The sequence below is a fragment of the Hyposmocoma kahamanoa genome, unplaced genomic scaffold (genome assembly GCF_003589595.1).
Source record: "Hyposmocoma kahamanoa isolate Upper Pololo Valley unplaced genomic scaffold, ASM358959v1 160, whole genome shotgun sequence".
Taxonomy (NCBI): domain Eukaryota; kingdom Metazoa; phylum Arthropoda; class Insecta; order Lepidoptera; family Cosmopterigidae; genus Hyposmocoma; species Hyposmocoma kahamanoa.
Genome location: NW_020653575.1, coordinates 1,369,023 through 1,383,537, shown reverse-complemented (window position 1 = coordinate 1,383,537; position 14,515 = coordinate 1,369,023). Strand labels below are relative to the sequence as shown.

The 14,515-nt window shown below is 37.0% G+C and overlaps 1 protein-coding gene across 3 annotated transcripts in view; it reads left to right on the top strand.

The window, feature by feature from the left end:
* The window catches only part of LOC113240658 (unconventional myosin-XVIIIa), a 391,151-nt gene that overhangs the window by 299,524 nt on the left and 77,112 nt on the right, over nucleotides 1-14,515 (top strand). For all 3 annotated transcript variants that reach the window (XM_026478017.1, XM_026478018.1, XM_026478019.1), the window contains one exon: nucleotides 12,388-12,660. In XM_026478017.1, coding sequence (XP_026333802.1) covers nucleotides 12,388-12,660 — 273 coding nt within the window. The remainder of the gene's footprint in view (nucleotides 1-12,387; nucleotides 12,661-14,515) is intronic.

The window sequence follows — 14,515 nt, the reverse complement described above, 5'->3', positions numbered from 1 at the left end:
ATACGAGATATCTGATGGTGACGCACCATGTAAACGAACCGTTACCGATCATCTACGAAATTACAATTAATAGGTATTGTAAGCGAAGTTGCATCGACCATCTCATACGGATCTCCTGTCACTACGTGCTGCTGTGTTTATGTAAATTCGCTACTGTAGACGTTGTAAAAGATGCCATTGTTTCCTGGAAGCCTGTGTACGGAGCGCATTATCATAACAAGAACTCAGGTTTCGTGTCCAGTGCTGTAGTGTAAACAGTAAGACAATTTTCTGTAAACATGCGTATGTTTTTTTCTTTCCTGTATTGTCTACATTCATTGATTGATGAATCACTCTATTGTCTTTTGGACCTTGTGGAATTTTAGTGTTGATATCGAAGTTATTGTAATTCATAACGTAGTTTATGCTTTTATATTTATTTCTATAGTTTTTTTTTTGGGATCCCTAGTAAGATTTTCTTATGGAATTATGTAAATGGTTTCTGTCACTGGTTTTTACCTCTCTCTTAATTAAGTTTAGCAGTCAATGATTTAAAAGTAGCAGAAGAGCTCCTTGTGAAAGCATTCGTCCAAGGAAGTACTGCCACGCAAGTAATGTATTACTGCGTTCCAGTTTTGAAGGTTAAGGGACTCACCACACTTTGAAGAATAATAATAATTCACCCACCACTCATATCTGGGTCTATGCCGGGTATCTCGTTAAGGAACAAAGTCCGGAACGAAGTTATATATAAGACTAAAGTTGTGGATATCGTCAAGAAATGTAGCAAGCTGAAGTGGCAGTGAGCTGGCCACATTTGGCGCAGAACCGAAGAGCGATTAAGTAGACGGGTTCTCGAGTGGAGACGACGTCTCGGCAAACGTAACGTGGGATGTTCTGCAAGATGGACCGACGATCTGAAGAAGGTCGGGGGTAGAGGTTGGATGCGGAAAACGGGTTATCGGGCACTAAGGCGAACACTTGGGGAGGCTTATGTCCAGCAGTGGACTGCAATAGGCTGATTAATTGATTGATTGACACACTCATAGCCCCGCACTAGGGAAAACCCTGTATCTCAGGTGCCATGGACACACACATAAACAACACACATTGCACCCAAACTCACGAGACAACCACCCCTATGTTGTGGATATTCCCCGGATTCGCACGAAGCGGTTCGCTTCCACATTTATTTGGCGAGCGGCTAGGGAGTGGAATTCCCTGCCTGCAGACTTGTTCCCCGAACGCTATAACTTGAACCTTTTCAAGGCGAGAGTGCATAGGCATTATTTAGGTGTGCATGCTACATCGTCGACCTCATCGTCACTTTCCATCAGGTGAGATAGTGGTTAAATGCGCATTTATTTTTTATAAAAAAAAATGAAAACAAATAATGTAGCTCATACAAATTTTTCTACCGGCCTGGGGATAGAACCCGGAACCTCTGCGTGGCAGACCAGTGTGGTAACCGTTCGGCCACGGAGGCAGTTAATTGAATAAATCGGAATCGATTGCATAAAACGTTGCGCGTTTTGCATCCGCTCTCATTACCGACTTAAGCTGTACGAAGCACAAATCCGGTCGTGCATGGAGTACTGCTGTCACCTTTGGAATGGCTCTGCTACATATCAACTGGCCACTTTGGATTCAAATGACAATCGTTCCAAGTGCTTATAGGTGACTCGGAATCAGTGAAGGCGAACCTGCAGAGCCTTGAACACTGCCGTAAAGTTACCCGCTTATCGGTATTTTACAGGATATATTACGGAAAGTGCGATGGAATTACACGATTAATTCCACCTTCCCCTTTTCATCACCGGGGGACTAGGCGTAGGCTTGGGTTCCACCCTTATGTTGTGGATATTCCAAAGATTCGCACGAAGCGTTACGCTTCGACATTTATATGGCGAACGGCTATGGAGTGGATTTCCCTGCCTGCAGACTTATTCCCTGAACGTTATGACTTGATCCTTTTCAAGGCGAGAGTGAATAGGCATTATTTAGCTGTGTATGCTCCACCGTCGATATCATCGTTACTTTCCATCAGGTGAGATGGAGGTCAAATGCGCACTTATATTTTACAAAAAAAATTCGACACGAAACGCCCAACGTCATTTTCCCTCTTATTACATGGACTTAAAGATTTTTCTGACCGGTTTAATACTAATCCGTGTCGATAAGTGTGTTGACTCCCTAAAGGTGCTAGTGAAATAACAGGCACATGGGACTTCTAAACTTATGTCTCAGGATGACGGGCGCAGTGGTAACATCCCGCAGATCTTTGCGATTTAAAGCTGTCATGGATAAACGAGTCGCTTACCACCAGGCTTACGACCCGTTCGTCCGGTCGTTTAATATAAAAAAAGACCAACGATTCTTTATTGTATTCTGGAGTTTAGCAAGGACGCCTCATCGGTTCGTTAATATTTTTGTTACATAATGATTATTTAGGACATGACCATACATTTAAAAAAATTGACGTCTTTAATGCAAGCAGCGTCATAGACACAACACAATGAGTTAAGCGCTTCATGGGAAGGTCATAACGTTTTGTCGCTTCTGGTTTCTTAGCTTCTATCTACTGCAGCATCTTCACACTAATTATTATGTACCATTGTTCCTTCTTGCTGAGCTTTTGACATTTGTATTACAGGCACTTGACTTGATTATATGATAAATGCTCTTGTTTTATGATATTAAATTACGGAACGAACAAGTCGTGCGGCTAGTTGTGAACGACACGCCTGCCCGTAGTAGTTGCAGAGCTCACAGCTTTAAACCGCAAAGATCTGAGGGGCACTGCCATTCCGCCCATCACCCGAAGACATAGTCAACATGAAACTACACACAAAAGTCCCATGTGCGTGTAATTTCACCAGCACCCTGACCCTTCAAACCGGAAAGCATTAATGCTCACATTACTGCTTGGCGGCAAAAATAGGTAAGGTCGCGGTATTTCAATGGACGAACTCTCACAAGGTGCTCCACAGCTACTAAAATGAATATTTGCTTTATGTTTCACTTCAAGAACCCATAGCACTGTTACTACTTCTTCTTTTCATCAATTCATACTGATTTTTGTTTGATTTATTATGAAATATTGGCCTACAGTACTGAGCAAAAGATATATCTGCATATCTTGTGTCAGACAACTCACATGAATTGAGACACCCGAGACTTCAGATATACCTAAGCCATCTTCCGGTAGCGGAACTTTTTTTCTTATCATATCAAGTGGCGAGACGAACAACACATAACATTTAGAAATTTAAAACGCAAGATCTAAGAGACACTACCGCTGCAACCATCACTCTGACACGTCAAATTAAGTCCCTTATGCCTGTAGTTTCACCAACATCCATACCTTCAAAACCGGAACGCAGCTCCATTACTACTGAGTGGCAGAAATAAATATAGTAGCAGTCTTCCCTATGCAAACTCTTTCGTAGTGCTATTGAATTCTTCCACGTATATAGATATCAAGAAAGTTTTATATTTTTCTGACCTATCTTCCGTAATGTATCTTGACCGCCACCTCTAGACTTTGATAATGATAATTAGAAGTTAATAGTACACATTAAACGTCATTAAGCAATAACCGCCTAAGAAGCGATGAAATAAATCAGTCATTCCCACTACGAACAATTTATCAGCATTTGTTTACAAGTTATCGCTTTAAGTTCGCGCCGATCAACGCGTTTCTAATTATACAGTTTATTGCGCGGGCTTTGACTAGAGATTTGTTTGTGGTGTTCGGTATTAGCTATTATAAATACCAGCTATATAAACGGATAAACCGTTTATTGAATATACTAGATACGGGCTCACATTAATGGTTAGTCATAAAGATATTGTCTTCGATTTGAAATCACAGGGCTACCAACCAAAACAAAAGGTGTGCAATCAAACTTGCAGAGCAGTACTATCCTCTTTGTCATAACTAACGCAGTTTCATTTTGGTAACTGTCGATATAAAATAATTCGAATAACGTTCAAAACATCCGCTGTAACATTTCTTAACGATGGTTTTTAATCAATTTTAAAGCAATGTACGTATCTGGAATTGCAGCCTTGCTCACAACTACAACCCTACCAGTATCATAAGATTTATTTGCATACCGACGATAGCTTTCTACGATAGGGCCTAGGTTTCCTGGGAAAGTGCTATGTTGCCCTGGCATCTAATCAGTTGTAGTCAATTGCACGTCGTTGATTGCTAATAGGACAAGAGCCGATTAGATTTCAATAACTACTGCCCGATCTGTTTAATTATGTGCATACCTGTATCGTTTTGTCTATCAACTAGTTGATAACTTTCTTATCGTCTGAGAATAAAGTTCCCTATCTATTTACATTTCAATTTGTAACTTCAGTCATAGTCGTTATGATGTGTCCTGATGAGACAGCGAGAGCCCTTTCACTTCTATTATAACAACACGTTTAGATTTCAATAACTACTGCTGATCTGTTTAATTATGTGCATACGTGGATCGTTTTATCCATCAACCAGTTGATAACTTTCTTATGGGTGTGCTGTTGTGCAGGACAGTTTCTGTCTAAGAGGGTTTCTTCTCTTAGACAGAAACTGTTGGACAGTACTAATAGCGTTATAGCTGCTACAGCTCGCAGTTGCGACTTGTCCATACTGGATTTCAATAATTATAATTAAGTATACCCATTTATTGTATGTAAGAAGTTATTTGTAATATATTATTCTAATTTAACATTATTGTAATTCTATGGATTTATTATGTCTGAAATAAATGCTTATGCTAGTATTAACCATTTTAGACTCTCACCTTTCCCAAGGCCTAAAAGATATTATTGTTGTTAGTGAATACAGTGTATCTATCTTTCGATCTGTACACCTTCTACATAGTTTCTTTTTCCGTATATATCCAACCTAAAGTTTATTCAGTAAATTTTACAAATTAGTTCTCATTAGTGATCTTGATTGACGTTGATTTGTGATGTTGTCTGTTTGTTGTTCTTTATCTATTTTGTCTGGTTTGTTTTGGATACGTTTTGTTTTTGTTCCACGTGTACTAATAATACTGTTCTTTGACTCATTGTAGTCGTGCAATAATAATACCATATAGAAATAAAACTCTGTCTGAAAGGCTAAGTTATCTAATTAATTGTTGGGCTGGCACACTTTGTGGAAATCCAAATCAATATCAAGTTCATTGAATCTTTCCTTATGACTGTTAAACATTATAAAATATAGGACGAATAAAGCTTACTCTTTATTACTAAAAATAAATGAACTTTCTAAACGTAAACAGAAAAGTATCAACAAACAAGTATTACAATGTTTATGGAGCTAACAAATTCATTTCAAACCTCACATTCTCTAACAGTACAAGGACAGTTTTCACCAATCATACTTGCGTGTGCGCTATCATAGTCATTTGACATTGTCAGGCGAGATGATGGATATTCTGACACTTATTGTGTTAACGCTGCAAAACACTGCACTTACTGTTGACTTGCAGATTACTAGAATTAACGCGTGCACTTAATATAATATAAGATGAACTTAGTGTAGGACGTAACAGAAATGACTGACAGACATTATTGTAACGTTTGAAATTATGAAAGCTGAATAATTGGATGATGTAGCGACATACTTTGTTTTCAATAGAAAAGGTATTCTAACATTGGTTGGAAACGTTTAATCAAGCCTACGTAGGTCACGTGTTATTAGCGTTTAGAATTCTAAACATTACGGTTTTGTATCTCCTTATTAACAGAGTTTATCCAGGTAAGTACTGCCACCAATTTCATTTGACGTTACTGCTACAAAGCTGTAATATTAATTAGGTGGTGACACTACAGGCAAATGAGGCTTGTGAACATTATGTGTCAGGGTGGCGCGGGCAGTCACTTGATTTCTAAAAAAACCTGAACATAATAAATGACATAACATGTCTTCAAGGTCAGAGTGGACAGGTAGGCGAATATGTGTAATTCTTCTCCAAATCTTCCCAGTCCACCGGTTGATACAAACGCGAGAGTATTTCAATAAAAACAAACATCAATTATATCAGCTATAACACCGGTTGAGTAAGATGATACTCGTACATGTTCAACGTACCAATGTAAAATAAGCGTGTCAATGCAGTTAGATACAACTGGAGTGAGGTGCTGTTAGCTACCGCTGTTTGCTTTTTACTTAGATACGCTACTCAGATAGGCGATGCTGTGTGTACTTGAAAACTAATGTTTTCTTTGACTTTGACGTCATGGGTATCTCTACATATTTTGTTTGGACATTCTGGTGGGTTTTTTTTCCAAATGAGTTTAATTTAGACATTTCTCAATGCAGGATATTACGTTTGCTGAAAACTTATATATACGTATATCAAAATAGTTTTAATCAATTTTTGAGGTCTTCTGTTTTTTTTTGAATGGTTCTGACTGTAGTTCTTTGTTTATACAATTCTCTACGTCTTCTCCCAGACACGATTTCGAAAATTCTTATCATCAAAATTGCGAACAAGTTTTAGTTGTTATAAAACTTCTTCTAAGTTTTGACATTGCCCAGCTGTGATTGTAAGCTTTTCTGACGTGTATATAGGTACACATGTAAATTTATATGATGTGTCAAAGTTTATGTTGAAAATTGGACTTTTGGTTTTTCACACAGCGTCCAGTTGTTCTAAAGAGTGGCACTTGGTATTGCTTAATCTATCTAAATTGACACAGTTTAATTTATAACCTGACAGAGTTCAACCACAATACATTTATAAAATTTTGTTTGAGTGTTCTTAAGTAAAGTTAGGTCCACTAGTATAATAAGAAATTTCAATATTGTTAACGAACCTCCAGTAAATGAAATTTTGCCTATATTAAAAGCATATGGAAAGGAAGGTAATGAATGATATGATGCTTTAAAAATGGTGCAATAGAATCAGTGAAAGATAAACTTTTGCCTTTGAACCCAAATAAAACGTATGCACGTCAGAAATTCATAAGGTCTCGAATTTGCGTCAGGTGTCTTACGAAAAGTAAATTTAATGTAACTTCCAAATGACTACGATTCGCATTGTTTATTATCTTGCACGCATATTGTCTTAATAAAGCACCTGTCTGTCAGAACAAATGATGCATCTGCTTTAGTGCTTTTCAGAGCGTAAAGATGGTAAGTAAAGTTAGTTTCTGCCCATTCAAATGAACCTATCTCATTTACATACAAATCGTCCGTAAATGTTACCGTGGTATCCTCTTTGACTTAATGGAAAAGAATTAAAGAATGAAATAAAATGGTCATGAAACGATATTGTTTATTTGCACTAAACGTTACATTACGACAGTTTAAAAATAATTTTAGCCAATTTCGGACTCTGGTTGCTTATTATGAAACCCGGAAGATGTGATATCCGAATGCCTGATAATGTTTATTAAAAAGTATAAAAATGTATAAAATCATTGATAAGAAATCTTATTTGAAATTCATTCTAATCCAGCGGCAGCGGTTAGGGAAACGAACGCGCATTTACAATCTTTTTTTATTTTATATTTACAATCTTCAACCTGTCTGGTAGGCGTGGCTATAGTTTGGAGTTCTTCTACGGAAGCACTGTCATCATACCTATTTCTGCTGTCAAGCGGTAATATGATAATTACTGCGTTCCAATTTTAAAGGGTAACAGTGCTCGTGAAACTACAGGCATATGGGACTAATTACCTTTTATATGTCAGGGTGAAAGGCGCAGTGGCAGTACCTCTCAAATCTTAGCGATTTAAAGCTCTGCTTGGCATTCTAAGTGTCGCAGGTAGACGTGTCGCTTACCATCTGGCGCACGACGCCTTATAACTTGAAATCATTAAGAAAAAATCTTATCACGGTATTCCTTTTTATTTGTCTGCCAATATTTCAGAACACGAAATCCTCCACAAAATGGAGGTACTCTACTTATCGTCGACTGTGAAAGACAATAGAAAGATATCCTTGAAACTGTCAACTGCCACTTGCCAGGCAATTGGAGTCGTAAGTTCTAACTAGAGATTTGCCGATTTGTTGCTATTAGTATCTGTTGTATATCGATACCTTACTTTCTCAAACTCATATCTTAAAAAGAGCGATTATTCAGGAGATAGCTAAAATTTCTATTAGTTTATATTTCTTATCAAGGGTGTTAATTTGGATGCATTGCTTTAAGAATAGCTAAAAGCTAGTGTATGAATATGAAGGAAATGTTATGTAAAATCAGTGTGCAAAATTTGTATATACAATCCATTTTTTGCATTTCAGTAACTTTGTGCTTTAAAATACGAGTTTGAGAAAGTAAGGCGACGATATTAAAAAAAACATATTACTGTAACATACTCCATACTCACGGTCTTTAATCGTCATTATTCTGTAACGTCGTCTGATTTACATACAAATCGATTTTACGACCGTAATGTTGAATGAAACACAATATGAAATGCATACGTAAGAACTGGATCACTAGGTTTTGGGTTAATTGTCGTATGGACTATTGTAATGGTATGATATTGCCGTCATTATGAGTACAATAAGTGGTGTCGTTATGATAAGAAGAGTTCCATTTGAGGTTTATATGGTGTCATTAAATCTGGAGAATTTTTTCTTCTTTACGCTTTTGTGTAGACTTCTATATTCGCGCTTCGCATTTATGATGAGTCCATATCATTGTTTATGGTACTCTATATTATATGATATGATATTCTTATGATGATATTCTTGAATCTTAGTATTCGCAGACAAATATGCATATGCTTTGATTTGTGCGGTAACAGCATGATTAAAAATTATAATTCTTTCTGGTTTATTGTTATTTGGTTAACTGGGAGATTCTTTGCAAAAGCAATTCTTTTGTAAACAAAACCTAGGTTCTCGTCGGTATAGTCTTTTATCCTTTACAAAGCTTCGTCATTAACCTTGTGGCTTCCATATTTGGTCGATATATCGACTATGAAGAAAGAGAATGTGAAAATAGCATCTGGTTTGACTGACAGCAGAGGCTGTGGGTTCGAATTCAGTCTCGCATCTCTGAGTGTTTTGGAAATTGTGTGCGAAATTTAATTTTATATTTACCATGAGGTTTTCGGTGAAGGAAAATATCGTGATGTAAACTGCACGTTTAAGGTTCACAACCCTCGGAAAACGCGTGAAGTCACCAACCAGCAGTGGGACGCTATTTAAAGTTTCAATCATCATTATGACGATTGATTAAAATTTCAAATAAAATATTTTCAATAAAAGTATTATTTGCTGCTTAAAGTGCACTGTCTAAATATGGTATCTCTATGCTGTCCTACTTTAACAGATCAAGTCGTAATAGCACCCGACAGATGGACACTGATGTCATTATTTACGATGCCTCTTTAGGATCCCTGCTCAATGGATATTTATGTACTAACACTTGTACTAATTGTCCTATAATTGTCCTTTATTCATTCGGTTTGCATATATGTATATCAGCTTATTGTTTGTATCGAATTTATATTGGAAGAAGGCCATGTTGTTATTGAATAGACCTAGTTTCTGTATAATTTCAATCAATTGGTTATAATTTTGAGTTAAGTTGGACCTGATGAAAAACTAAGCTGCCTAATTCATACTATTCATAAACGTCCCAATCCAGGCGCTAGTGACTTTTGTTATGCTGACAATACATCTATAAGTGCTAGTGAAAAGCGTTTTTTGAAACTTACATCCAAAGAAGTCTCGTTGCTTGAAATTACCAATTCATTTTTTAATTATAGTGTAGGAGTAAAGTAGAACACTATCGTATTCCATTAGATTAAAATACATTTTAAACTGGCTTTAATTAAATCACAATAAATATGGAATAAAATGTCGCTATTGGACATGTGTACTTAAAAAGTAAAGACTCAGCAATTTCAATGTTTTCAAAACATCTGAACAGGTTTTGCTTTGATCTCTTTATTTATCGATAGTGACGAAAGAAATCCTTGGTGGCAAACATTCGGCTATTTTTATATTCCTGTCAATTAAGGTGGAGTCTGGGCGGGGTATAAGTCCTGTTTTTCAATTTGGCAACAAATCCTTGATGACAAGTTGACAAATATCATGGCATTTTGATTAAGATGGACTTAGAACACATGGATTATTTCCTATATTTCAGTTTGTTGAACGTACATATAATATATCAATTGCTCGTCCAAACTTGCTGATTCACTGTATGACCACCATTACTACACTTGCTATTGGAAATTGTCGATTTATAAAACGGAAAGTGTTTGGTATTCGCCCACCAACCGTTGCGAAACAGATTCACTTTCTTTTAATACTATATGTACTCGTAATGCGCGAGTTGCAACTCTATTTGAAGTTCTTTTGATTGTTACTGTTACTTTATTGCCTTTAGCTTTCCTTTTCAAATGTATTCTTTAAATTCATTAAGCACCTTGTAAGCGAAATGTGAAATGATTTAGAACTCAAATGTATGTACAGCCGCACATGCTGTATCTATAAGGCCCAGTGAAAATTAGCGTGACGATCTGATCGCGGCCGTTGCTCTAGCTGAGATTTTCACCACAAAACATTTGGCAAGAAGACTATTTAGTTCTGTGTTTATTTATATAGTTCTTTTTACTTTCTTAAGTTCTTTTCTGTGTTATAAGTTTGTAATCATTGTATTTGGTTCTACGGTATACAATAATGTTTGACATTTATTTTTTACTTATACACGTACCAGCACCCCGTCTTTCATTCCTACCTTCCCCAGCAGAGACTGGATCACCACTTACTACACGTTCCTGGTATATATTTTTTCCTTGGTCGACTTGCGCCAGTATTTTTGTACACGTTTGTTTGATCTTGGTATTTTTAATCTCTGATCTTTTTAAGGATATCCTGCTCTTGTGGTTAGTATAGTTAACATCTACTTCTTTTAAACAACTGATTTTCACAACGTGTCAAAAACGCAGGAAAATTAGTAAAACGGTTTTAAAAGGTGGCAAACGCTGTTCTCTATTAATTAAAACTTGAGAGTTGTTTATGGTCTTTTTATTATCCTGCTAAAGCTACTATGTTGCTTAAACGAAGTGAAAGGTAATAAGAATAAATGTTAAGTGAAACTTGATATTTTTATAATCTCTTATACATCATCATCAACCTATATAAGTTCTACGACGTAACACAGGTCTTCTATAAGGAGAAAGTTTATGTCATAGTCTAAAACTTTGGCCTCTTGCGAGTTGAGAGCTTCACACATCTTCGAAGAGTTTTGTGAACCGTCTCCAGTCTGAAAGTTTCACATCACGATATTTTTCTTCACCGTTACAGCCAGTGATCATTGACTTACTTGCATCATTTCGTTAGAGCATTGGGTGGATCACTAAAATAAGAGTCAAGTATTCTACTAACTCGTTGCCCCTTCTAATCTCTCCTCATTCCAAACTAAACGTTTTGTAACAGTAGAGTTCCTTGTGAAAGAGTTCCTACAGAGAATTACTGCCACCTTACTTATTTCTGCCGTCAAGCAGTTATGTTAGCATTACTATGTTCCGGTTTTAAAGAATATAATTACTGGTAAAATTACAGGCGTATGGGACTTGTCAACTTACGGCTCAGGGTCATGGGTGCAGTGCTAGTGCCCCTCAGATCTTTGTGATTTAAAAGCTGCTTTGACCACCATACACAAGACTTCATCCCGTCACTTAATATCATAAACAAACCTAGCGTCTTTGTGACTCACCAATAGTAATAATACGTACGATTTGCAACAAAAAAAAAATGTTACTCTCATGTTATGCTGTACTTTCGTAATTAGATCCACTGCTTCAGTTCTACGAATAGAAAATAGAAATTAAATTGAAATTGTTCACAATACATTAATATGTAACCTTATTTATCAATGACCCATTCGACAGCAACTATCAGTTTGAAGTTTTGTGTGAAGCTGTTGATATTGCTGCGTTGTGTGCTTTCTAGCGTGACTTGTGGTTCGATAGCTTATCTTTGGTAAAATGTATCCGTTATTAAAAGGATTTCTAGATTAGGAGTTTGTTTAGTATTTTCCACGCTGATGGTGTGTATTGGCTGCCTTGCGACAGTTGTAAACGATGCCGTATATACGTAGCTAAGATTAAAATTTTGTCCTAGTTCGTAAGGACACCGATAATGTTTTGGTTTTTCAAACAATTTTAGTTTCAATTCACCAAACCTACAAATAATTCTAATATTAGGGCTGATGATGTACTTTTGTCATAAATTTCAAATTTGATAAAAAATTGTGGTTAGATTTTGATACCTTTAAGTATTTACAGTTTCATATTGCTCTAGAGAGTGTTATTAACCCTTATGAAGGCAGACTTTTATCCTTAGCTAGCATAGTTTTATTATCAATTATAACCAAATTATTATGATTCAAAAAACAACTTTATAACGCAAACCTCTCTCAATTGTTTCAGATTATGTTCAAAGGTGGCGTCGTTGGCGGCCTGGACGCCCGTCGCGACGCTGCCCTCGCCAGAGTCCTCGTCAGACTCCAAGCCAGAGCTCGTGGCCTTCTCGCCCGCCGAAGAGCCCAAAGACTCCGCACGCAGCACACTGCGGCTCGGTGCATACAGAGAAATGTCAGAGCCTTCCTCACGGTTCGTGACTGGCCATGGTGGAGGCTCTTGGTGCGCGTCACACCGTTGCTTGCAGTCCACCGCACTGAGCATCGGCTTAAACAGGCGCAGGTAAGTTTCTTTATTTATAATTCGATACTTCGACAGTTTTTTGTTTATTAACACTAATTTAGTAATTTAATTGGGAAAACCGTGGCAGACCAATGGTTTGACAGCGGTGTGATTTCGGATCCCGCCTCGCACCACTGAATTTCTCGGAACTTACGTGCGAAATTTACCTTGAGCATTTCGATGAAGGAAAACATTGTGATGAAGGATCGCTACCTTCGGAAATGATGTGAAGTGTTAACTCGCATGGGCGTGGCGGACATAGAACTTTCGCCTGAGAGAAGACCCGTGCCCAGCAGTGGGACTTGTAAATGTGTTGATGGTGATAGTTCGAAATAGTATTCATAAAAAACCATTCTTCACCTTATGAATCTAAAACACCCTGTTTATCTGCTATATTAACTACATGAATTTACTTCTATATGGAATAGTTTCACGAGTACATATTATAATATAATATATATAAGGAGCCTTTAGTCTTACAACGCACACAGCAGTGGCCACACAATATGTCAATCACAGATGTCGCAACGCAGCGCATGTCGCAGGTTATCAAACGCCGGACTCAAGCTACAATAGTGCTTCCTGCTTCTATAACCATTCACAGGTCAATGATCTTAGAATAATATTGTTGTTAAGAATACTCAAGGATAATTTGTTCTCGCTTGTGAACTGATCTTTTAAAGAGTTCACATAAGAAATTTTAAAATTCTTGTGCAAACAACACGAACTTATGATATCTTCTTTACATACTCTCATTGCATCAATGACAAGATTATGTAGGTAATTAAAAAATTGTGTATTTTCCTTGATATTTTTTAAATGTAGAAATAACCTAATTAATTGACGTCCTTGAATTTGTATAATTTGTTTGATTTCACCATCCAGGAAGATTTGACGTAAATTTGTGCTATTGTGGAAAGCGAACAATGCGAACACCATTCTATCCACTGATTGGGTAACTGTAGATGTGAGTTAAACTTATTTATCCGTCTCTAGACGTAGTCGATATGAGCTTTTACGACTGTAGTATAGATTTTTATGGAGCGAGATTACAGGTTATTTTTAATTAATTCGAAACTTCTGAACACAATAACAATAAACCATTATTTTATTTTTTTCACCGTTTATAAAACTATGAATTATCGAATCAGGTTTTGTGTTGTAGAAGGTTCAACCTTAAACTCCACATGCGTTTGGTGCGGTGTTATGTCTTCAGTATCTTGCTTTTTGGTAAGGAGTGTTGGACTTTGACTCCAGCTCAAAACTGTAGTCCTTTGAGATGTAGCTGTACTGTACTATGACCATATCGTGAGTACAAAAGCTCACCAATGTTGAGGTTCTTCGTCGAATGGAAAAAAAGTTTGAAATAGAACTGTAAAGGAAAGATTCTTCAACTAATAATGCAAGAGAAAATCCATGGAAAGCGTAGTCGTGGGAGAAAGAATATTTTGTGATCGAAGAGTCTGAGAGACTGATTTCACCTTAGCACACGTTCCCTCTTTCGTACAGCAGCCTCAAAAATGAGAATAGTCATGATGGTCGCCATCGGTGAGAAGCGGCACACTAAGCAGACGAAGTGTTGTGGTATTGCCCCGGAGTGAGTTCAATTCCCTTTAGACCAGAGTCAAAGTCAAAGCAAATTACACTTGAAATCGTCGTACTGATTAAATTCTACTGCTCATTCGTAAGGCTGATTCCCTTTGAGAAGAATGAGCAAGAAACTCTAGGGGTTGCTCTTTGTGAATACACATTTGAGTACATTTATCATTACAATATTTAAATTAAACATCTTAGATTGAGAATACCCGAAAGAGCTAAACGGGTCACTACCACGGATTTTTGTCATCCAAGTACG